The following is a 25,885-nucleotide window of genomic DNA, read 5'->3' as shown; positions in this document are numbered from 1 at the left end:
CCTTTACATTCTAAAAGTGTCTGTGAAGAGGATTTAGATAAAGTTTTGAATGACAAGTAGATTTAAACTAAAACAATTAGACTATGAGCTCGAGATTTCTATGCGTGATAGTTTACACAGGCTGTGCCCTCATTGACTATATTGTGATAAGAAAACTTGTCAAGCTTATAGTCTCACTGTTAAATAGAATCATCAAAACAATATTATAGTTTTCTCGTACATCTTTTGCATCAAATTTTCCCTTTTTTGCCATGGACACGAACAATCATGACTGCGGGGTTTTATTACCATAAGTTAACAGGTGTGCTGATGTAAGAATCAGCTTCTTACATGTAAGATTCATCAAACTTGAAGCAAAGTTCATGAGAGTTCAAACTATTTGTCCTGTTTATCAGGCACCTTTTCCTATTATACCTTCATTGACAGACTATGATTCTTGCACACGCTTGTGAAATTGATCCTGCTTAAATTGTTATTGGAATCTTCAAGAGCTTTTGCTTGTTTTAAAAACACTGGTTTTGTATACTCTGAGCTCATTTGAGCCCATTGAGTTTTTATTTGATTCTTTGACTCATCCCTAACTCTCATTAATTTGTTTTGTCAAACTTCTTGCTTAATCAAGCTTATGACCTTGATTTACAAAAATTAATTCCAAACAATTGTTTATTTTTCTTTAGTTGCACAAGATTCATCCCATGAAGTATGTTATGCACCAGTATGTTGTTGTTTAATTTCCAAGTGGCCTTATTTCAACTTAATGAAAGATTGTCTGTCAAGGTGAGATCTTTATAGAGGAGGGTGAATAGGGGTATATAAATCCGCTGATCTGTGTCATTTTTTCTCTTCTTTTTCAATTGCTGCAGGACTTTTTTGGAAGTTTTTGAGACACCATCGCTCAATCCAGTCATACAGGTTTTGGAATTCATCGGACATTAACTTAACTCCTAACCTTAACAGATTTGCCACTTAGGTTTTGTGTAAAATTAAAGTTTATGGGGCAACTGTTAAGTGTGGATAACATTGTCAAGTTTGTGAATACAGGCAGATAAGAATTACCCAATTCTAATACCAGTGCCAAACCCAAATTTGAATAATTGAGTCACATCCTAAAAAAGAAATTAAGTAAATAAAACACTAACATACCAACTGCTACCTGACCAAATGATCTATGATCGGAACCTCCTAACTGCATGAGGATCCACCACAATCTGAACTTCAAAACAGGTAGAGTCCAGAGTCCAGGCCAAAATTCACAGCTGATCCGTGATCTGCCGTATTTTCAAAATCCGTCGATCCATTCAATTTACCACTGAAGTGCATCCACTGAAGTGCGCTTTTTTAAACCAAATCTGTCGATCTGCAAACCTATTCACCCCCCTCTTCATACATAGTAGTATTAAATATTTTGTAGTAAATAATACTGGTAGTCTTGTAGTCAATCATCACCTTGAAGTTTTTCGAGACCCCAGGAATTTTGCTTCGGAAAGCATGCCCTAGATTTACTTAATTTGTGTTCCATTTTAAGATTTAACAGTTAATCGAAAAAAAAAAAAAAAAAAACACTGCACATTATAGTACTTTACATTAAGGTTACTTCCCACCTTCGCAGGTGGCCTTCGGGAAAAAAATCGTACGCGCGCCAGTTTCAATAAAACCCCAACATACTATATATCATAAGAAAGCTTAATAAATGTACTTTACGAAAAAAATACAATTTCAGCAATGTTTTCTTTTAGAAAGTGTCAGGAGGCGGTAAGGCGTGAAACGACCGAGGCTTCTTCTATTGAATTTATCGGGTATCGGATTCTGCAGTACGAGCAAAATGGCTGCACAGTCTTTTTCACAAGGCATCAATCAACGAAAGTGTGTCGGGCTTTTTCGATATTCTGATTGGTTGTCTAGATATCCACTTCTAAAGTTGGAGTAGCTAAAAATATGCGAGACGTGTTGCGCAAATGGACGCCACGGGAAAAATGTGTTAAATATCAAAATTTCCCGACACACTTTGGTTTGTCATTATCTCTGGAATGTTCTGGCAAAATTTCACGAAAATCCGTCAAATCTGCATACCCTATAAATTCGCTCAAAGTGGATGTATTCTTCCAAAATTCAAATGCGAGATTTTAGCTTGTAAAGGTTCGTAAACAACTCGCGCCACGCCCGGAGATTATCACGCCTAATAAAACCGCAAGTCAATGGAACAACAGGACCTCCTAGTGCCTATGACAATAGATCAAGATTTCCCAGGAAAAGCATCGCATTGCAACATGTTTCTTTTTATCTCGTTCAGTGGAGTTCAATTCAGGACGGCGACGTAATATAATGGGCAAAGATGCCAAAGGCAAAGGCAAACCCGCGCCAAAAAGGTTAAAGGGGGAAAATGTGCCGCTGAAAAACAAGACGTTAAGGAATCGACGGACAGATTAAGAAATACCCTTATTGCTGAAATGAGTTCCCCTGGGTAGGTTTCATTTTCTTCATCACTTCCGCCAAATTCCGACGAAGAATCTTGTTCGCAGCCTGCACTGACCTTAACTTTGATTTTTAAGCTACTTGCTCCAAGGATATTCGAACGCTCCGGATCTTCAGCAGACGCCAAGATTGTCGAAGGCGTTTGGCCAAACCAAGAGCCTTTGTCACTTTCAGCAAGGTTTTTTTTCTTTCCTTGACAATATGGAGCTTTGTCTTTCTTCTTTGGGCCGGTTTTTTTCGTTTTCTTTACCCAAGGCCTTTTTTCTGCTTTTGATTTTTCCATAGGAGTTAGCGTAAAGAGCTTCCACGTGGGAATTTTTGTCAAGTGCGTGATGTAAATAAAAATATGCAAATGACATGAAATTTCCCCAGGGTTCTCGCCCGTTGACAAGATTGTGACACCTTCCTAGTTTGTTAACTTTATTTGAAAATACGTTTTTTCTAAATAACTCGGCCGCTTTTAGAGATTTTTAATGTTTTTCTTTTGGAAACACTAGATAAAATGACGAACTTAAATTTTGTCAAATAAAAGAAAAAACGATTTTTTAGGCCTCTGAAGGTGGGAAGTAACCTTAAGGTAATCTAACTTTTCCACACTAGTTCAAAAGAATTTCAATTATGAATGTCAGTGGCACAATGTAACTCTAACGGACTGGGTACAACTGAACTTGAAGCACCTTGTGGAGGTTTTGTTGTTAGTTTGTGTTATTTTTTTTAATTTCTGAGACAAATTCTGGGTGTCCCCTTCTTTCTTTTCCACCCCTCCACCCTCCCCCCACCATTCCAAGGTAGGAGCTTATTAATTTCCAAAAGCTGTGGTTATTTGCACATATTGCATGTTTATTCATTGCTTGTTTATGTCAGGTGTCTTCCATTCGACCAAAAAGTCCAGTTTGAACTTTCGACAATTTCAAGTAGTCAATAAGAATACTTTTTTCAATAACTTCTGTAAAAGAGGACAACATCGTGAGGTGTAACCAAATTTTTCGAAAATTTCTTATCGAGAATTCCGTTCCATTTACTTTTCTCCTGGAATGTCCTGAAATTTGCAGTTTGGAAATTCAAGAATTTTCAGACTGAATTGCTGGAAACTTTCCCAGGAAATTTCTGCACCATTAGGCTCCTAAGTTTTGTTGAAAGGAAAGCGCCCGTCTTGTTTTTTTATTAAGTATTAACTAAATGCGACCATTGTGAATTGTTCGTCATTGTTCACATCAATCACATGTGTATCTACATTGTACACCAAACATTGTTTCAATGTTTCTTCTTTGTAGCCTGTTGCCAGAAGTTATGACAAGTGACTCACACAAATTCAGAATGGCCTTGATGCAGTTTGTATCTCAACTGGCCATGGTACCAGTCCCTCCGCCCGGCTCTCTTGGAATTGTAAGATCTTGTTCTGGCAGGTCTTCAATCGTTTTTTTTTGTCAAATATTTCTTGTGGTACGATCATGATAGTAAGGTCCAGAGTGTATATCTAGTTTTGCTTTTTAACCTGTAGGAATTTGAGCTGTATGGCATAAAACATCTTGTACGTCCTGCCGGATGTCCAGGTAATTAGAGAGACATTATATCTTACAGTAATTTGCACTTCACTGTTGAAAAATCACCTCAGATTCATGGAAGAATACAAATTTTAATCGGCAACAAATTCATGGGATACTGAATAGTACATGGCTGAGGTGGCGTGGCCGAGTGGTTTAGGGTGCTGCCTCGACCCTGCCAGTATCTGGATTTATTCTTGCACTAGTCCTGAGTTCCTTGACCGTGTTATATAAACACTCAACTGGTCAGCCTCCCACCAGCTGAGATTCTTAATTATATGTCCCCACTGAGTTAGCACAACAGTACAATACAATACAAACTTTATTGACACTCACTAAAGAGGGCTTTTCAATTGATGCTATAAATTTTTAAAGTCAACTTAAGTTAAAATGATGGCTTTTCCAGATACATAGTTTATATTATTGTATTACATTTTTACGTTTGACACTTAAATAAAGTTATTTTATTTTATACCCAACACTGGCAAATCCGTTAAAGCTGGGAAGTAATTCAATTTTCCACTAGTTTCTCTTTGACTTAATATTACTTTTCCTTCACAGAAACCAGAGTTATTAATATGGAGCTTCATTACCCATTTCTTTACTTCTCTTTGGATGATATTCTTCTTCTAATAAGCTGTATTCTGACTCAACAACGGATTGTCTTCCTCTCGTCATCATATTCCCTCCTCACTCCTATCATTGAGGTTTGTGTTATTTCTTAATTTTAACTTTGACTCCTTTAAACCTTGTAGCTGATTCTGCAGGGAACCTACCTACTTTACACTGATTGTACGGATGTATACATACCAAACAAAAAACACATGACTGAAGCCCCTACATGAACATTGAATTTGACAAGTGCTTGTATACACAAGTTTGGAGATTTGCCTGTGAGACATCATCACTAGTTAAGAAGTAGAATGATAAGAATTTTGTAGAATGTCGTATCTAAAATGCACGGTGAGTAATTATGAGCATGAGACAAGCTTTTCTCTTAAGAAGAACAGTCTCCGCGATTCAACAATTATTCCCATCTTACCTGTACAGAACTTTTTCTCTTCATTGGTAGAGTTTGTTCACCTTCATTCAACCATTTTCATGGAGTTGGACATATGTACCAATACTTCCAAGGTAAGACAAGTTGAGAAATGGTGAATTTTGTTCCTTTTGTGGTCCGTGACTTATTTACATGTATCTCCAAAGACGGAGATTACTTACAGAACACCAATATAAGATCATTTTATTTTAAGGTCTCTGTTGTTGTAAGTTATGGATCTTTTGATTTAGGACTTCTTAAGTTCTGGCTGCGATAGTGCTACTGATCTGTTTTACAACTTTATGCAAAAATCATCCTGAAATGCATTGAATTAACTTAAAAAAATATTTAAAAGACCATTAGGCATACGATTACACGATTAAAAGTATTGATCATTGTTAAGGGAGCTAATCAGTGAGAAGACAATCCCTGCCTCTGCAAGTTGAGTTTGCTGGAGAAACTCTGTATCTGAACTGCACACAAGTCTTCAGTACTCTTCCCAACAAGAGATCTGAATTAAAGAGAAATGCCAGCACAAAAAGAAGTGCTATGCGGTCAATCAGAAATGGGATTCCTCCAACTTACCTAAAATTGTAATTCAAAATCTTGCATCCAACCTCGCACTGACATAGTCTGATGATCTTTCGTACGTGAAACTCAAGTAGCTTTCTTACAATTCTCATCTAAAATCTGCGTTTAGCACTGTATAACCTGCACGAGCAATGCTGAGACTAAGGGAAGCATTACCTGTAATATATGCATTGCTTCTTTGTTTATAGTTAAAAACTATTTACTCTATTCTACAGCTAAGACAACTAAGAGAATAAAAATATAGCCGAAAGTACTATTAAGTGGCCACTTATTAAACGGCCACCTCTACTAGGCAGCTAGTTATCAAAGTCCTGATGAGTGCTTTTCTATTGTTTTTACCTGATTAAGCGGCCAGCCCCCTTTAAGCGGCCACTATCCATTTCCCCGAGGGTAGCCGTTTGATAGGTTGAACTATACTGACAACCAGCTAATCAGAATTCCTGTAATCCATAGTTCTAAGTGCTGAAGCTGGTAAAACTTTGTGTGGCTCTATTTCAGTGATCAAATGTTATTTTTCACATTTTTTTGTCAATGAAAAGCTACCAGTGGGTATTGTAATAGTTTAACAGGTTTTTGACCGTTGTTGTTTACCTTGCAGTGCACTTCTGGATCTGGTTGAAGCGCCTGGTGCATTTATCATGGGATGTCACTCAAGACACAAGAGTCAAATACAACGAGTTGTTATGGAAATGGACGAGGTAAGACATTGCTTTTTATCTCTTGGGTTTGTCACATTTCCATGTCCGGTGCGTCGATGCAATAAACAGTGTACAGTCAAACCTCCTGTACATAGACACCGCTGGGACCAAACACGTTTCGGCCGAGTACCAGTGTCCGTACATTTATCAGAGGTCTCAACTGTAGAGTTTGTATTTGGACCTTGACTAAGCGTCTTCTTATGGGTTATGTCGATGTGTATGTTAGCAGAGATCAAAGCATACAAAGGAATGTATTGTTGAACGTCAGGGCTTTGTGTGACTTTGACGCACCCTGATCTTAGCACAAAGCAGCTAGAAGTAAACTTAAAATTTTGATACAATAAAATTTAGTTCTACTGGGCATTCCTTTTTGGTCCTACTCTTAAATACAAAAATACACTGTACAAAGTTTAAGCTTTCTAGTTCTCTAATCTATTTGATTGCGGCTCTTTCTCTGGTGTTTTGTTCGTATTTGTTGGTGGTAATTTTCAGCTTCGCTGTTCCTCATCTTGATGGGCAGTTATCATTTTATGAACGGTGTTGTAGCAGTGCTTTACAGAAAGTTTATTTTGCTTCACACTCCAGTTGTCTAGCATAGTTATCGCAGATATTGACGATGGATCAGTTACTGCAAATTCAAGAATTCCACGACTGCCAACTTATGCTACAGACCTGTATAAGTTCAGGTAAGGGATTTCCGTGAACTCGGGTTTCATGTTATCATAACGCGATTATGCAAATTAGTTTATTTTGGTTTATAGCATGCCTTACTGTGGTAAATGGGACGTTCAGGAAACTGAGTCTGAGTTCGGTTTTAAAACTTCTGCGTGTTAGCTGCTTGAATAACTCGAACGTGTAGTCAGAATAACTCCTTTGAGCTGTTGACATCTTATGTTACAGAATTTGGGCATCAGTCATTGCGCTTGTACAAATGAGAGAAGTTTTCAATTGATTATGGAGTTTAAGAAAACCACGACGGCAACGGGAACCGGAACATCGCTAAACGAAAGATTTAATGAGCAGAACAATGGCTGTGCACGTGCGTTATAATTCTTGGTACATTTCTTAACTGTCCTCTGCAAAATGACAACGTGAAATAACCAAATTCTGCGTTGTCTGGAGAACGTGAACCAAGTATGATAGATAATTTCAATTTCTATTTCAAATTTATCGCTGTGTTCCAGATTTAGTTTTGTGACAGTTTTGAAAGTGAAAAATGAAGTAAATGCCTTTAGAGTATTGCGAGATTCATAGGTAAAATATAAAGTAATTTTTTTAAACGACGTTGTCTTTGGCATCACCGTTGTGGTTACGTTGTGATTGCTGAAATACTCGTGCTTGGTAAGAAAGTGAAATGGCACTCCATGGTTATGTAACAGCTTACGTATGCTCGGAACCATAAAATAGGGAATTGAAGAAACCAGGACTCGATGGCGAGGACAACATTGATTAAAAAATGATTTCATATTTTACCTACGAATCTTGTGATACCCTGAAGTCATTCTCCTTTGTTTCTTAGTGTCAAAACCATCACGAAATTGATTCTTACACAGGGTGAAACATTTGAAATAAAAATTAAAAAATTAGCCGTCGTGGTTCACATTCTCTGGACAGGCAGATTTGGTCATTTCACGTTGTTGTTTTGTAGAGAACGGCTAAGAAATGTACCAAGAATTATAACGCACCTGCACAGCCATTGTTCTGCTCATTAAACCTTTTGTTTAGCGACCTTCCCATTGCCGTTGCCATCATGGTTTTTCTAAACTCTCTAATATTCCTTTAACAACGGCAGGGCTCAAAATAATTTTCGGACCGTGGCCGGTCATGTTTACCGGCCAAAGTAATTTTAGCTCGGTCACATCTCGTTTCTGACCGGTCAAGATATTTTTTTAGAAAAAATTAAGTAATGTTGGCCTAATTAAACCCACAGATATAATTTGTTTGTTTCAGTCGTTGCTAGAGCGTTTAAAAATTGGCCTACTACAAAGAAAAGCTTAAAACTTAACCAAAGATGGCCTTGGCAGGGCTTAGCAGCTCAATGAAGTGGCACGCTGTCAGCGGAATTCTTGCCACCTGCCAAAGAAAAAGTATTGAACGGGATGCATATTTGATGAAACTTCGAATTTTTGATCGGTATGTTGAATTCCATGAGCTGTTGTTTTGATGCTCTGCAAAGTTTTTATGTCCGTGAAAACGTATATGAAATAAATAACAATGACAAATAGAGCCGAAGAAGAAGTTTCTGTTTTCTCGATTCTCTTCCCTGCAAACGCTCAACAAATCATCGCGTTACTACGAATACGGCTACAGTTACACAACAAGTGTTGGGAAGTTTCTTAACGATGTGACTAAAATTAATAAGTTCTAAAGTGTAAGCTATAAAAAATCTAAACCTTGTTGTAGTCATATTAGAGAGAGTTTTTGTTCAGGAAAAACTAATAACCATCATTCGGTAGATTTTACCAAGCAACGAGTTGAGAGTGTCTCAAATTTCATTCGCGAACAAAATAACTTTACAGATACAGATACTGATATAAAGGCCTTCGGCTTTTTTGTTGGTACATAATTTTATCCGTTTCGTAACAGTAACTTATCGGTTGGTTCTAAATTAGATACTGGGTTCGTGCTCAATGTTACATTTACAGCTTGATGGAAACGAAGCAGACTGCAAAATGCGTGTTTTGATGTCCCGGAGTCCCATGGTGTCTAAGCTGGAAACAACTTGACAATTGAGCGAAAAGTTTTGTTTTGGCGTCTTGTTCGTCGATTTTTGTGCAGTGAAAGTGAAAGAAATGACAAATATCTTAACATCTGTAGAGCAATACCTTTGAAATATACGCCAACAAAGAGAGGTGCCCTGTGACAAAAGTGTGACACTTGGGCAAATCTAAAGCGTCAGGAAAAGCTGAATCTGATCGGATTTTTTGCCGTACGGAAAACCTCTGCTGTTTGAAAGGCTGAATAGTTTTGAATGCTGAATTAAAAAGTTCTGCCGTCCTAAAAGATGAAATTTTTTTTGAACGGATAGCAGCAGTTGTTTGAACGACTGAATATTTTTCTGATCGGATAACTCCAGCCGTTCGAATGGCATTCCTATCGATCTTGAGCGCATGACAAACAGCAAGCGATCGATTTTTAACCGTTCGAACAGATACCAGTTGGTGTATGTTTTCGTGTGAGAGGCCAAAATGAAAGAGATAAAAAATCTAAGATTTACAATTGAGGATTTGATTGTTTATTCAAGAATGAACAACGTGACCGTCTCAACATGATGTGACTGGTCAACATGACCGGCGAGTGAAGTTCTTGGCTGGTCAAGTCACCATTCTGGCCGGACATTGTTCATTGACCGGCCGTTATTTTGAGCCCTGAACAGTAAGTGGCGCATAAGACGTCGACAAGGTCACTTCATCCATGACGTTCCTTTGTAAAGATTGTAGTTGTTTTTGTTGTCCGAGTGGTCTTAATCGTTCACTTAGCCTCTTAGCCTCTTAGAAATAGCCTCCTCGAGGCGTTCAGTTAGTTGTGGCACAGCGCAAAAAACTTCATACTAAAAAATAGGGCGCCTCTCCTCTATTTTTCGTTCGCTGTTTTTTTGCACTGCGCCCCAACTAACTGAACGCCTGGAAGACTGCTACTACAGAAAGTGCTCTTATTACATATACGGTGGTATAAACAGGGCTGTCTTAATGGAGGGTTTACAATGCAGTTTATCTTATATAAAACTTGTTTCTTGTTCAGAATGAAAAACGCAACAATCCACTTCGACCGGTCCCTCCTCCAAAGGTATAGTTTACTTTCAAATTTCATAATTTGACACTTGCTTCCGTGTAGCTTTGTGATCACTAAGGATCATTTTCATTTACAGACAAACATTCTACACCTTACAAGAATGGCAAGAGGAAAGAGAACAGTTTGTTAGAGATTTTCAACAGCTTGTTTTGGCATGTAAGTTAAGTTTTGTGACTAGTATTTGAAACTTGTTTTTACTTCATTCCTCAATCCTTACTCTTCAAGTACGCTTAGGCTTACAATTTTATTTATGACAATAAAAAAGTTATGAAAGGGTTCTTATTTGCGCATTTACAATTCACAACGCGCTTACAATAACTTAGAACAAAAAGGTAAGAATAAACTTGATGGTAAAAAATAGTTCTATCTATAAACGTAAGTATGTAGCCAACTGGGCGGGTTTTTTTCCGAAAGCTGGTTAACGTTAATCCAAGATTAAAACTTAATGGAAGTGTTCATTTGTATTGTTGGTATAAAAATGTTTTTCACTGCGCATGCTCATGTCTTGTGTATTTTGAGAGTGTGCAAACTCAAAACTGAAGGACCATGACTATAAACAGAAAACCTCAGGGGAAAGTCACAAAACTGAAATCAAAATTCTTCCTAATGCTGGGTTTTAACAACCCGGCCCTGAAATATAATACTAGGATTAAGAATGATTACAGAAAAAAGAAATGTGTTAACTTTTTTTTTGTGAATTGGCTCTTTTTAAATAGGTAGGGTAGGTTAAGTACAGATCTGCATACTTGCCTAGTGGCCCATCAGATCGGCGCTTATCTCCGGTGTCTGTAGCATGAAGTGACTAGGAATATTTCTACTCCCCCCTGGATGGGATGCTAGTCCATCGCAGGGTTACCCCCAGCATTAAATTCGCCGGTACCCATTTATACACCTGGGTGGAGAGAGGTACTGTGAGAGTAAGGTGTCTTGCCCAAGAACACGACACAATGTTCCCGGCCAGAGCTTGAACCCAGACCGCTCGATCCGGACACGAGCCCAGTAACCATGAGACCACTGCACCTCCACATAAACAGAAACTGTACTAGAAAGTGTACTATTTGATGAGGAGAGTTTTATTAATTTTTGACATGAACGGAACTGTGTGCTTGTTTTGGCTGTGTAATACTGTACAATTACATATAATTAACTAATATGCATGTAATTGCCTTACAAACTCATTAAAGAAACTGGTCAGTTTAGAGAATCATACGTGACACAAAACATGTACATTAACTTAAGTATTCAAAAAATATTGGAGAAAAAAAAAGAAGAAGAATTTTTCTCTCCGAGATGGCCTCATTGGTTATGATTTTGTGGTGGGGACATACGAGGCATGAACGGAATATCAGCGACTTCTGGTCGCTCAAAGTTATCAAGTGATATAGAAGGTCTTGCCTGACTACAGTTGTCATGAATATAAATCGTCACAAACTCTTACAAAGCATGCCATGTCTTAATTTGTATTATCTCTATTTTTGTTTTTGCCTTTTACCTTCACAATAGCCACGTTAGAGATGATGTTACGAATGTTCAGGTAGGTACATGTAACTTCACTGTTTTTTTTTTTTTTTTTCATACTTACCATTATGCTAAAAGAATATTGTTAAAAATGGTGTATTCTATATCGTGCATGCAATCATTAAAATACACTCAGTTATTATACAAATATGCAATGAAAATCGCTATGTTTTGATTTTATGTTGAAATGAAGCGGCAATAGTAGTTTATTTTCTTCAAATGTCTCTGCCTCATGCATTTAAAATCATTAGATTATTGACTGCATTGCTGATTGAGGCACCTACATTGACAAATAGCATACTATGACTAAAATTAACTACACTTCCATGGTTCGTTTCAATTTCTCCTAGATGTAACTGTCGTCTTTTAGTTTCTCTTAGTTCTTCTCAACATTTGACAGAATTGTAACATTATATTGACTCATCTTTTTTACCGTTCTCTCTACTTTTAGTGACATGAAAAATTTCATTGTCCAGCAAGAAGATGTAAGATGTACTTTTTGTTGGTGTTGTTGTTATACACTGGAATCCCGATTTTTGAACTTACCTTTATATTTGAAGTAACGTTTGCTTTCGTGGTAAGAAAAGTTAGGAGAAATTGACCCTCGATTTTCTGAACCTCTTGATTTTCAAACCAGATTTTGCTCTCCTATTGCAAGGTGTTTCAGCAATTCGAGATTCACTGCACTTCCTGAGAAGTTTTCTTAATGTTTTGTACACGCTTGTTATGCACAAACTGTCGTTCATTTGCATATTGGCGTACAATATCATACAAAAAACCGTTTTCATGGTTAACATTTCTCATTTGCATTACATCATAATGAAGCACGTGCATGTATGTGAGGCAATTTTGGGCTCTTTTGTATTTTCGGCCCGAAATTGCCTGGCATACATGTTCGATTACAATGTAATGCAAATGAGTTCTAAAAACTAACCATGAAAAGGGCTATTGTAAAGGTGTGGATGTTTCTCTACTTATAGGATATTTCTTTGTTCTTTCCATGACAGCTTTTCTTTGACATGGATACATACGTCGGGTCAAAGCCTTCAGATGACCAAGAGTTTTATCGTGAGGTAAGCGAGCTCTCATAGCTTGACCATGTCTGCTGCAGTTGTATTAAAGGATGCAAACTGTCAACTTCTGAGAGGTCTGTACCTGAAGCATGGTGGGCATCTTAAGCTGTTGTCATTTATTGACAGCACGATAGTCAATGCAAAACTTACAAGAAACAAATTTCTACCTGTGACAAGCACCTAAGAATGTTTCCTTGGTAACTTCTACTGACAGCAATTGAATTTAATGTAATTCACGGAGGTCTTTGGTGCGAAATTTGAAGCAACAAATGCTGCCTAGCCTCCTTAAGCTTCTTTGGCATGTAAGTTCCATAATAGGCACTGTAGCCATGACTTCAATTACGATTGTCATTCATCCAACAAGGGGACATTTTTTTACAATTGTGCTTGAGTCTTTTGAAGTTGCGCTCTCGTACAATCAGATTTCGAAGAGAGTAAAAAAATTAGAAGTCGAGACAAACGTTTACATTCAGAATGTGATTCTGTGATTCAGTTTCCGTGTACAGTCCACAGGCTACATGTAGATCGATTGTCTGGAATGACACACTTTTCTTTGAACTTGATACTCATTATTTAATTCTTCAATGTTTTAAGGTATGCAAGAGTCACGCATTTAGCATGTTTCTCTACGACCTTATGCACGATCCAGAAAAGACCGACTACTTTACTCTCATGGCCCAGAAAACAAGAGTAGCTCCCAAGTAAGTCACGGTGCTTCCTTTGTTGAGGGACATTAAGAGCCACTCCAAGTTGCATCCTTTTGCTTTTCAAGGGGCTAGGCCACTCTATCTGATTAGTGGGTGACAACAACAACAACAACAACAAATTCTTATTTCTTTCCAGGGAAAGTCAGGGAATTATATTTTAGGTCAGGAAAAAATGAAATTTTGAAGAAAAGTCAGGGAAATTGAAATTATAACAGTGCTGATTTAAAACCACTGAAGGCTGGAACAATCATTTCAAGTCTCTTGTGATCTCAGCAATGTTTTTCCAGAAGGCGAGAACTGTTGAAAACTGATTGGTCCAAAATTAATGGGTGGAAATTAAAAGGACGGCTGTAAGTGGAGGCTGGAGGCCGCTACTTTATCCGACATTTCGTATTTATTTGATCAGGCAAATTTTATTTTTATCAGGGAAAGTCATGAAATTTTGCAAAGTGATTTTGCTCGACTAATTTATTATGTTGTCATCTTGTGCAATCTCACAGGGCTGGACCTCTGAGAAAAAGAAGTTCCTCCACAGTTCCTGTCCCCGTTATATCCGAAGAATATTTTGACAACCCAGAGGAAAATCTAAGCACCTTTGTGTTGCCGCCATTTACCCTTGAAGGAATTTACACAAGTAAGGAATGGTCACACGAGATTACATACATGTAGAGGGAGGTAAATGCTATGCGAGGGTAACACCCCTTTAACAAATCACTTTTTTTGGAACTAACAATGGTTGCCAAAATGGACTGTCATGCCGGAAGAAAGTTGTGTTTTCTGATCAAGATCTGTGTACATGAGGGGACAAGTCAGGGGCAATAGATGAGGCACCTAGAAAACAGCAATTTCTCAACAATTCATTTGGTTCAAGAAAGGTAGGCTTACAATAATTAAAGGGCCCTTGTCAGTCACGGCTTTGCTTATGTTTACATGTGAGGGTTTGGCTAGTTTATTTTATTTGGAGCGTGGCGAAACGAAGGAAATCACTGTGAAACTACTAATAAAAGATATTCACGTGCAATTTGCGGTACCTTGCCTTCTGACCCAACCATTTTCTTCTCTTATAGGAAGTTTCTACGACGAGTACTTGAAGTCACTCACTGCCAAAATATTGGTAAGTAAGTAATATATAAAACACAAGAGACCATGTTTTATCACAATTTCAAACATTAAGAAGAGAGTTGAAAATATGACACTCTATTGTTTACGAAGTCCAAGGTGTTTCGGGAAATGTGGCAAGTCACTGTCTCGAGTGTTTGAGATACCTATGGAGAAAACAGAGAAATAAAACCGTAAAAATGTATAGTAATTATGATCAATTATAATCCATCAAGTATTTTCACTCTCGCGCGATTGGTCTAAATGCGTCACGTGACTGAATATGCCCCAGCTAACACTGGGGACTATCTGAGTGATGTTCCCGAATTTTCAAAACTGCGCGTGTTGCAAAAAATATTTGAAGGATAATAAATACAATAGTGTCCATTTAGTGCGAAAATATGCTCAGATATTTCAGTCCTTGGACATTATCTGTTCCTCAAAGCTCACAGTTTTCCGAGAGCGTATTGAAAACTGTTTGCTTCGAATTCTCGGTACATGTACTTGTAATGTCAGCGGACAAATATCTGAGAATATTTTCGCGCCAAATTGAGGCTATTGTTTATATATCCAGACACCTTTTCTTTGATCAGAATAATTATTGATATTAATGAGTTTGATAAGGTTCTTTCAAAACTGGCTTTACTCAACTTAAGCACATCTCTGTGTGGCACATATTTCGTGCAGCTGTACATGTGGAGATCCATTTTCATGACAAATCATTGAATACATGTAATACTAACAGTTATGCTGCACAGTCTTGTGGAATATTGTCTGATTTTAGCCAATTGAGCATAAGCCAGGCAATATTCTGCAGGTTTTACAGTGGTTGCTCGTACAATGAGCTTATAATTTGTGAGAACGCCAAATAATTGCGTCTCAGGAATGTGCCCCAAACAAAGTTTTGGACTAATGGTTTTGCATATAGCCTCCTACGCAAATGTTCTTATGACTGGTCATGCAGTCCTACCCTGAACGTCGTTGGTTTTGCGAGGATTGCTTGACTAGTTACGTAGGAGGCTTTGTTGTGTGAAGTTCACGCGCGTTTTCTTTTTTGCTATAGGATCGTATGAACCAGTCTTCAAGTCTTCTTGCCAACTACTTATATCTGCGTGGGATGTTAAGAATTGCGCGGGGACAGAACATCGAGGTATGTGTTATAAGGGTGTAAGGGAAAGCTTTTTTGAATATTACTATCCTCTAATGCGTGGTAACATAGGCAAGGGGCAGGGCTCATTATCTAGATTGGATTTAAGTAGAAACAGTAGCACAGGAAGTATTTTATAATATTATTAAGGGATCCAGCTTGCAAGAAAGCTCTTCTTGGAAGCTCTTATTGTACCCCTACCCTAGGAACTCCTTAGAGCTTGTTTGAAGACTATATGGATACACGTACCAGGTGCACAGTGTCACATATTTATTATTTCGAAGTCTGGTTTGTCCAGGAAATGTAAGTTGAAAAGCATGCTGATGAAGGTTGACGTTGTTAGCAGAATGAAATGACCTTTGAAGCAAAGAAAACTGCCAAGTTATCGGGGTAAAAATTATGGTAGTACCCTGGCGGATATTTTATTGTTATAGCCCTCTAATAAACTAAATCCAAAACTGAGTATCAAAGGCTTAACTTATTTTAAACGGCTGGATTTTGGTCGCTGGTTGTTGACAGGATTAACAAGGGTTGCAGGAAGGCTTTTTCGAGAATTGTTACATGGCTAGTGTTTGTAGCGGATATAATGCGTGCTCTGATTGGCTAATTCTAGGGCATTATTAACTACTTAATAACCGAGAGTGAGGTCGTTACGGGAAAATCTCAAACTGAGGTCTTGCCGTATTGACCGAGCGATAGCGAGGTCAATACGGTAGGCCGAGGTTTGAGATTTTCCCGTAACGACCGAACGGTCGAGGTTATTAAGTTGTTTATTATATGGCTCACGAATTAAAGAAAAAAAAAATTATTCGAGCGGAAGTCGTCAATGTACATCCGGCGATGCGCGCGTTTACCGATTCATTCATCGTCTCAAACCCAGGGCAAAACTACACAGTCAGTGAACTTCACTACTGTAATTCTTTACGGGAAAAATGATTGTCACAGCCCTCAAAAAGGTATTTTAGTATCGTGGAGCCACAACTTGATGACGAGTTTTTCCAACTTTTGTGGCGAAACGTCAACGCATATAGAAAAGACAGAAGGTGCTTCAAAATGGTCCAAACCAACGGTCTTTCGGTGAAAGAAAATACTAATGCTTCAGAATGCACTGCTCAGAATAACTCGATCTTCGCATTCGCTTTCGACAACATATCTTGGCCTTCTAAATTCTGGGACTTATGAATGAACTTTTCAAGCCTTGTGAGCGTCTAAAACTTCCTGCAGGTATCAGAAACACTGCTACCGACAGAAACCGCCCGATTGTTTACACCTGATGATCCTGGAAGCTGATTTTCACTTGCTTGTGTTGAAGCGAGGGAATCTATTTGATGAGAACTGAAACGGAGTTCAATATTTCGGTAATTATTGTGACTAAGATGATAACTTATAAGTTTCTTCGTGGTTTTCTGCTCAGGATACGTGACACATCTGCCGATGGTGTTTTTCACTTAGCGATTTTAGCTTTACTCGACACTCGGCAAACTTTGATTGTTTTTCACTAGTGCTCGCCAAGGTTACCGGTAAGTCAAAAACGACTTCTATGTAAATTTTATTAAGGGGAAATCCCTAAACTTTTAGCTACTCGGAATTAAATTTACTTCTCTTACTGTTTTTAATCGGCTTTCATCGTTTCAATGCGCTTGAATTTTCCGAGCCGGGCTCTTCCTAATTTGCATAATCCGTAATCGGCCCGTGAGCATTACGGCTGCATAATGACCGCTCAGATCTCGCTCTTAGCCAATCAGAGCGCGCGTTATATCGGCCACAAGCCAAAGCCATATAATAAGTATGGGTTATTGACCAAGTGTGAGGTCAAGATGGCGGGATATTGGCCAAGTTCTTTTTTTGCGTGTTTATGGACCGAGACGGAGTCGAGGTTCATAAACTCGCAAAAAAAGAACGAGGCCAATATCCAGCCATCTTGACCGAACAAGCTTGGTCAATAAAGGATTTATTATATCGCTGTTGCGGAAATTTTCCTTGCGGGACACGGCGGGTAGTCCCGAGCGGGCAAGATAGCTCCATCTTGCCCGCTCGGGTAGCCAATCACAGCGCAGGATTTGATTCATCTTGCCCGCTCACGGAGCTAGCCATATAATAATCTCCAGTAATGCCCCAGTGCCGATTACCGGCCTGCAAAAACAAAGCAAAAAGCCATGTAATACACAACTTATTAGTAACCTCGAACGTTCTTTCTGTATGGGAAAATCTCAAACCTTGACTTTGCCGTAGTGACCTCGCTATGGCTCAGTCAATACGGCAAGGTCTCGGTTTGAGACTTCACTCTCGGTTAATAATTATTTAATAATACTCCTTATTTATTGTATGGATTACTAAAGATCTGTTGTGTTTTGTGACTGTACAGGCAGTAGATGACTTCTTTGGAGTTTCGTCGAGAAATATGCAGCTCTTTCCAACCACGTAAGTAGAAATGAGCACTTAAATGCACCTGTAAACACCAATGAAACTGTTATTAATTTCCAACAGAACTTGTAACAAATTAATAATAAAGTGTATTATCGTTTGTCTCACGATGTAGTCACTTGAGATGTAGATCGCGACGTTTCGACTGCTTACTGCTAGTCTTCTTCAGGCGATAAGGTCGACTGATTGCACGGTATCATTTATATCACAAAGGTCGGCTGTGATTGGTGCATTTCTACCACGATGAATAACAACAGCCTTTTCCTCGACATTGTAACAAATTGTTTGGAATCACAACAGCAGAACCTACACAAGTGATAAGCTAGGTCTAACAGTTAAACTGCAAGCTGGAGCCGCGGTGTTTTTCGGCTAATAGTTTGCGAAGGGCAAAGCCCCGAGTCTACTTTCTAGATCGATAAGAACCAAGTATGAGCAATGAAAATGTTTAGAATTGCTGGGCACGCATTCCTAGAACCTTAGCACAACCAACTGACTGAATATCGGGTAGACTGGCAATCTGATTGGCTGAACATTAGTCGTCTACTACCAGGAGCTAGTCAATCTTTAAATAAAGTATCAAATAAAATGAAATAGAATTATTTGATATTTTGCTTGATAGATATAGAGCCGTCACTCCCCTTTTCTATCGACTTAAATACACTGTGGTTGGTTTAGGGCTTCATCCTTCGCCAACTGTCAGTCGATATATCCGTGTCTATGCCTGCCGTTGATTTTAGCATGTTCTGGACAATGAAATGCGTTTTGTTGAACTGAAAATTTATAGGACCGTGCAAGAAATCATGTGTAAACTGGACGACCATGAATTAGGGGACCTACGAACAAGACACTTCTGGAGGAAAGCCGAGCACCTGAGAATGCAAGCCAAGGTAGGTCAATTCAAGTTACAGAACAGTTCAGAGTAGGCTCGTTTTCTGCCGCTCTCTCGGGTCCGGTGTACGTTTGGTGGATAGTAATCGAGCTGAAGTTCAGATTCACTGTTTGGAAATGTTTAGGAAACACAGCTTGATAGGAAGTCCAACATTAATGGTTTGAAGTTATAAAAGGAACCCATTAGTAAATGAGGATAGCAAACAATGGCAAGGAAGGAAGCAGATCGCTATATCACCATATGGTCAGAATTGAAAACGCGAGGCTCTAGTGTTTCACGTATTTTGCTGATATAGATCATAAGATGTCCCTTTACTCTAAAAAATGTTTAAGAAATGGCCTTCTGTCAAGTTAGAATTGTTGCTGTGGTTTCGTTTATTTTGATTTTGTTTGTTTGTTTCATGTATCGAACTTATCAATCTTTAATGCCTTGAAGTATTGGAATTTGTTAACTGTTCATGTTTTTGTTGTCATTTTTTTTTTCAGGAAAAGGTAGACTTCAGACGGGACAGGTAAGCGTTCTCCTCAATGGCTCATGCAGTTTCACCATGTCATGCAGCTTACTCATTTTAATCAACACGCCTTTTTACACACTATCTCAATAATCAGCCCTGATTTGACTCTACTCTTCTAAATGGCCGAACACTGAACGCAACATTTTCACGAGAGGTGGTCACTGTCATATATCATAACCGCTATGAAAATTCAAAACTGAAATTTTACTACGTCAGATATTGATAGAAAGGTAGCCATGGTATTAATGTACTAAAATGATAAGCCAATCACAGTGAACACTTTTGTTTTAATAGGAAAGAAGTGGTTACTTCTGCAATTCCGTCTACTCCATTGGGTAAGTTCCTACTTGTACTTTCGTTTAGAAACTGAACTGCAGTCAGCAAATTTATCTTTACAATGTGATAGCTTGTACAATAAGAGACACCTGTCAGTGGGCCTCCCATCTCTGGTGATAAGCTGAGCCTGCGATGCGAGTTACTGAAGTGGTTGTCGCTTGTATAAAGTATGGTATATTTTAAGTGGTGAAACACACTGCGCGCATAGGTCTCACCGTTGTTCCTGTCAAAACTATTGCTTAACGTCCCTAATTGTCCAAATCCTCCAGTTTTTACCCGAAAAGCAAGATAGTCACTGAGACGTTAAGCTTTGTACGAGGCATTTGCTCGTTTTCTAGCTTTTACACAAGTCATTTTTTTTACATTGTCGCTTCGAACACAGATTTTACCAACCCCGTTCCTAGGGCTTTTTCCTTGGAGATTGGGAAAAGCTCTGGGAACGAGGTTGAGATTTTATTGGACTCCTTCCTGCACGCTTTTTGGGTCTGTCACGCGATCTTTCCTTGCCCACATTAGGGAGGAGTGTGTGACGAGCCATAAGAATGCCTTTGTAGGAAGCTAAGATTTTACTTACCTTTTCAGCCTTATTAATTTGGCATCTATTTTCTTGATACTGTTAGTTCTTGCAGAGTTTTTGAAGCATGTCAGCATGCTACAGATTGCTAACAGTCAAGATGCCGGAACAAGACTGTTCGAAGCATTGACAGTGAATTCCAGTACCAAAGGTAAAAAGATCTGTCACAAAATTTTTCAACGGACCTTATCTGTGACATTGTACTATTAAACATGAGATATAAATTGAGAGTTCTTCAAGTCACCTTCAGCTTCTTTAATCGAGAGATGTTTTTAATATTTTTAATTAATAAAAAAACCAATGAAAAGCTGCCATTTAGTTATTTGGCAAGATGGCTACCTGTACTTGTTAGGCGATTTTTCATTTGAATATCCCATCCTCCTGATTCTCTCAAACGGACGAAAACACTGTTAGTTTTTTTTGTTCATTTAAGACTTTGAGTAAAACTCTTCCAGCTCAGTCATGAGAAAACACTCGGCACTTGAGATCTATGTAAAAGGTATCCTTACGTCATCATTAGTTTGCTAAGCTAATTAAGTAGACAGCTAATGAGAATTGAAAGTAAATCAAGAACTTAAGGACACTGTCTTCATGAATGACCAAATTGTCACAGCTGCCTAGCAGAAAGAGAATCAATGTTTAAATTGGTTAGATCATTCAACTAACATGTTAGGTGGCTGACAACAGTTCTCAGTATTTTGGTTCAGTGGCTTTGAAAGCATCTACACTTCTATTCGTTTCAGTTTATGTTACAAGAAATGGTGATAGCATCAACGAAAAATAGATCAGTGGCATTAAGTCATTAAAGAAGAACTTATGGAAATCATTGTGAACTAGCTCACATGTGCAAAATATCTGTTTCTGAAACTGAATAGCAGTTAGGCATTACCATCTAAAGTGTTAGCGAAACATTTTGCAGAGGAAACTTTAATAGCAGTCTTCATGTTGAGATGACAACAAAAAACAACAAAATTTTTACTTCACCCAGAGTTGGAAATAATTTATAATTGAATCCTTTCCTTTTAGTGGTGGATCCGGAAACGTTTGCTGCATTCTATGAATCTTTCAGCCAGGTAATGTAGCTAACGTAACGATTTACAGAAATTTCTTGATCTTCTTTATCCAGCTATGGAAATTACAAACCTGGCAGTAGGGTGTTTCTTCATTCATTCATCTTTTCATTTCGTTCATCTTCTGTTGTCCAAATGTGTGTAGTGCTATGTAGTTTGGAAGATAGAGTCTTTCAAAAATGACAAATAACTTAATGAATGAAATATGAAATAAGCTACACTGTAAGTCATGTATCTTTTGCCATTAAATTACATTCTCGAGAAGTTCTTCTGCTGATGGTGTTGTTGTTTTTATTTTTTAAATTTGTTTTTTCCCTAGGCTGGTATTAAGGCCAAGAGTATTTTACTTCGTAACATTCTCTTAGGAGAAAATGAGGTGAATACTTTAATCTGTGTTCAGTGTCTTAATATATAATTTGGGCAGTTAACATTGTCAAGATTGGAACATCTTGAAGAATTTAGCCCAGACGTTCTTGCGAAAGTTGTCATTTTGATTTTCCCCTTGTATATTTTTCCTAGTAAGATTCCCTAGTAATATTTCTACTTCCCCTTACTCCGGGTAGGTGGGCGAGGGGTAGAATTTCACCTACAGAAACCGTGATAAGCTGTGGGTGTATGGACCACTTGGCCAGATGCAGACTTACCTTTTGTAACTACCTAGTAGCAAAATAATCCTTGACTTGGCATAAATAATTTTCAACAGTATGTGCTGAAGATCTCGCAGCATATCAAGACCAATGAGGGAATGGGATATCTTGTTCTCACAATCGACAGGTTAGTTCTGCTTTAATGTTAATATATTTCTGCCCGGTGGAGTCCCGTCGGAGCAAACTTTGCAGAAATTAAAAGCAACCGTCATCTTCACAAACTCGCTACAGCAGTTAATTTACCTTCATCGACTTGAAGTCGGTCAATAACTAAGTGGTTCAATTGCTGGCCGACGCCACCCAACAGGCTTGCAATCAATGCTGTTGCCTATGTGAACGGGTTGGCACGCGCTAACGAGGGCAAATTATGCACAGCAAGGATGTGCAATTCGAGCCCCGTCCACACTACGCTGGAGAAATTTGAAAACGCATTTCTACCGTTAGGCCTATGGTCCACACTAATCTGTCACAAAAACGGAGCATTTTGAAAACGCTCCTGAAGCCGGAGGAATTTGAAAATTCCAGGTTTTGTTTTTGTGGACAGAAAACATTTTGAAAACGGAGCTTTTCGAAAACAATGAGTTGCAAAGTCACTATGCTCTTGATATTTCCCTGTCCGAGTCTCATCAAACGCAAGTCCAGAATGACCGGTGATGGCTGAGTTTTCAAATTTCTCTGGTGTAGTGTGGACAGGGCCCCAGTTCAGTGGAAATACGTTAATTCCGTTTATGTTGTTTTACACGCCAGGTTGTTGTTCTTGCCCGATGGAAGAAAAGACTGTATTCGTATCGTAGGGAATGAAGAGATCAAGAGTGTGGAGCCATACTCCGAAAGCCGCCTTCTTCGTGGCGTAACAGCTATTAAAATAACCAGTAAAGGTAAGATTCAGTTTGATTAGTTTAGGAGCTAGGTAAAAAAAAAACCCGTTTTTTTTTACCTACCGATCTGAAACTTCTAATCTTTTTGTACGTAAACTATAAAACATCCATTTTTTCTCTTAAATGCTAATGGACTAATACCAGAAAAACAGAAACTCTCTCTTTCTTGGGGAAATAAAACAAGTAATTGATAAATCAATTTACTCCCTACTGGCGAGTTTTGGAGGCGCAGTGGCCTTATGGTTGGTGCGCTCGACTTTGGAGCAAGCGGTCTGGGTTCGAGCCCTGGCCGGGGACATTGCGTCGTGTTCTTGAGCAATAATGTTTACTCTCACAATACCTCTCTCTATCCAGGTGTATAAATGGGTACCGGCGAATTTAATGCTGGGGACTTGCATCCCATCCAGGGGGGAGTAGAAATACTCCTAGTCGCTTCATGCTACAGAAACCGGAATAGCTCTGGCCTGATGAGGCATTTGGTTTGTACGCAGACTTAACCTTTACCGAGGAGTTGTTTACAGCAATAACCCTCCTCCTGCCTTCTCGCTATTCATATTCTAACTCAAACATGGCTATTATATATTTTTAGTTCTCATTTTGAATTTTTGAAAAAGTTTACGTGTCACCAGACTGACTGAAACTGCTGCGTGTAATTTTGTAGCGTGATAACTGTCCCATAGAAATTGCTAAGATATATAATAATAATAATAAATAATAATAATAAAATATTTATATAGCGCCAATCCACTATTTGTCCATGGCGCTTTACATCAAATAAAAAAAATATTTAAAAAGCTAAAAAAGGGGAGGGGGAAAAAATAAAAAAAAAATAATCTAAAAATTAAAAGAGTTAAAAAGCTTGTACACAGTAATGTTACAAATAGAGACTGTTATAACTATGTTCACTTGCAGTTAAGGGTTCAGTGCCATTTGTAGCATCTGTCAAGGAGGACGGAGAATCCTGGCGTAATTGTTTGTTGGAAATCAAAGCAGGATATGAGGTTGCCTCTGGTAAGAGATTGCTGACCTTGCTCGTTACCTGTAATTCCTTTGTAAATTTATTTTCTGGCCTTCGTCCAGTTTCTTTGTGTCGTGATGAGACACTAATTTTACGTTTCTTTTTGAAGCTTGGAAGGACCCGCATATAATAAAGGAAGCTGCTCAAAATGTGATCATGGCAGATGCTCTAAGACAAAGGTAAACAGGTCATTACAGTTTAAGTCTTAGCATGGTTTTCAATTGAGTGTCGTAGAACCAAAACCAAAGTAATCAGGTAACATGATGTAAGTGTAGAAGTAAAGCAATTATTTTAGCAAAGTATCTTTTCATTTGTTCTCTCTGTTTCTTTCATTGAATAGTGACTACGCTGAGCAAACTGCAACGGTAAGATAATTTGGACTTCCTTTTGTGTATCATTTTGTAGCAAATTCAACCTTTTTAGTGCAGAGTGCACTATTGGGATGGTTTAGGGGGCTGCTGTTCGCTAAGACGCTATTGAACTAACGCTATAAGGTGTAAACTTTAATGTTTGTTGAATTAATTAATTTCAATTAATCAATTAGCCTTGCGGGAAGGGGGGGCCGGGTGCAGTAGGTACCCGAGTGCGCTACGCAAAACGTGATAACATGGCAAAAATATATATATGGTTTTGCAAATCTCATGCTATCCTTGTGGTGCCATTCTCTCAAGAAGAGAAGCAATTTGCTCCAAACGCATGCGCAGATTAGTTAGTGTCAAAGTCGACTATATGTTAGGTGAAAGATACATTACATAGCATATAAGACGCATGCGTTCTAGCATTGCTAGTGTGATAAACTCCGTTCTCGAGTTCAGATGCACGTTTTTTTTTATTTTTTGTAATGAGTGATATCACATTCTCGTTTTGGCTGGGGATAGCAGTTATATTTCAGGTAACGTCAGTTCTCTTTTTTTAGTCCAAAGAACGTTACTGTGACTGCGTATCTTCTGGAATCTTCCCTAGCTCTATTCAGGAAATGTCCTTTGCTGTTTTATAACTATTGTGTGTTTGCCAGGGTTGAAATAGAGAATGGGAACATATTGCTTCTCCTTAGCAGCTTGTTTATTTCCTCTTCTATGAAAGAGAACCCAAAGATCATATTCAGCCGAAACTTTCCCGCGTTAGTTGTATGTAAAACTAGTAAATTTGTGACAAAAGAAACTTCGTTATTATTGCCGACTCCGTGGCACTTACTGAAACCTCCAATTAATTTCATCAGTCGATGAGGTGACTCGCTTACCGATGTGGGATATAATTTCGGTCAAGTAAAGATCTCGATCTTCAATACTTCTTGTTGAAACGCTCCACAGTTGTATTACTTAATGGCATTGTGTACAGTATTAGTTTGATGTGGTTTTATTGTTTACACCAACTCGGCTGGCAACAGAATTAGAACGCACTATTCCGTGATTCGACGTGACTATTTGATAATTAGATTAATTCTTGTTTATCGGTGAAATGAAAATTTACGTTTTTAATAAAACAAAATCGTTCCTCTTCAACTTTTCAGCAGATATTTAACTTTTATATTCCATTTATCTCCAGCAGTAAGTTAAAAAAATACACATCTTTCTTATATTTTCGTGGAAACAAAGGTATCTTGTTGCATAGATTGGCGAGGAAAACAAAAGTATCAAATTACAAACGTTGGCGTGAAAAGTAATGCTACAAAATGAACGAAACTCAAGATAAAATACCACAATAAATTTAAAACCGTCTTGGCAAACGGTAATTGTAAGTTATTTTTGGGCAAAACACAAACATGAAACATACACACGGCTAAGAGTATGTCTTATCAAGTTTTTGTCTGCTCATATTCTGCAAAGAGGAAAAGGCCTAGGTGACTACCAAGGGAA

The 25,885-nt window shown here is 38.3% G+C and overlaps 1 protein-coding gene across 1 annotated transcript in view; it reads left to right on the top strand.

Annotated features, from left to right (window-relative positions):
- Positions 1-25,885, top strand: part of LOC110059719 (DENN domain-containing protein 3-like) — a 50,190-nt gene that overhangs the window by 9,775 nt on the left and 14,530 nt on the right. The window contains exons 8-35 of the mRNA XM_089295229.1: positions 678-777; positions 3,747-3,858; positions 3,974-4,025; positions 4,578-4,723; positions 5,089-5,150; positions 6,245-6,344; positions 6,930-7,030; positions 10,086-10,130; positions 10,213-10,292; positions 11,640-11,670; positions 12,106-12,139; positions 12,662-12,727; positions 13,322-13,428; positions 13,935-14,068; positions 14,502-14,548; positions 15,596-15,682; positions 18,045-18,100; positions 18,888-18,990; positions 19,478-19,503; positions 19,801-19,841; positions 20,463-20,567; positions 21,443-21,489; positions 21,806-21,862; positions 22,190-22,260; positions 22,881-23,011; positions 23,924-24,022; positions 24,139-24,208; positions 24,370-24,394. Coding sequence (XP_089151355.1) covers positions 678-777; positions 3,747-3,858; positions 3,974-4,025; positions 4,578-4,723; positions 5,089-5,150; positions 6,245-6,344; positions 6,930-7,030; positions 10,086-10,130; positions 10,213-10,292; positions 11,640-11,670; positions 12,106-12,139; positions 12,662-12,727; positions 13,322-13,428; positions 13,935-14,068; positions 14,502-14,548; positions 15,596-15,682; positions 18,045-18,100; positions 18,888-18,990; positions 19,478-19,503; positions 19,801-19,841; positions 20,463-20,567; positions 21,443-21,489; positions 21,806-21,862; positions 22,190-22,260; positions 22,881-23,011; positions 23,924-24,022; positions 24,139-24,208; positions 24,370-24,394 — 2,135 coding nt within the window. The remainder of the gene's footprint in view (positions 1-677; positions 778-3,746; positions 3,859-3,973; positions 4,026-4,577; positions 4,724-5,088; positions 5,151-6,244; positions 6,345-6,929; positions 7,031-10,085; positions 10,131-10,212; positions 10,293-11,639; positions 11,671-12,105; positions 12,140-12,661; positions 12,728-13,321; positions 13,429-13,934; positions 14,069-14,501; positions 14,549-15,595; positions 15,683-18,044; positions 18,101-18,887; positions 18,991-19,477; positions 19,504-19,800; positions 19,842-20,462; positions 20,568-21,442; positions 21,490-21,805; positions 21,863-22,189; positions 22,261-22,880; positions 23,012-23,923; positions 24,023-24,138; positions 24,209-24,369; positions 24,395-25,885) is intronic.

This window comes from Orbicella faveolata, unplaced genomic scaffold (assembly GCF_042242905.1).
Source record: "Orbicella faveolata isolate gen_17 unplaced genomic scaffold, um_ofav_v1 contig_26, whole genome shotgun sequence".
NCBI classification, from domain to species: domain Eukaryota; kingdom Metazoa; phylum Cnidaria; class Anthozoa; order Scleractinia; family Merulinidae; genus Orbicella; species Orbicella faveolata.
This window is presented reverse-complemented; position numbering and strand designations above follow the sequence as displayed.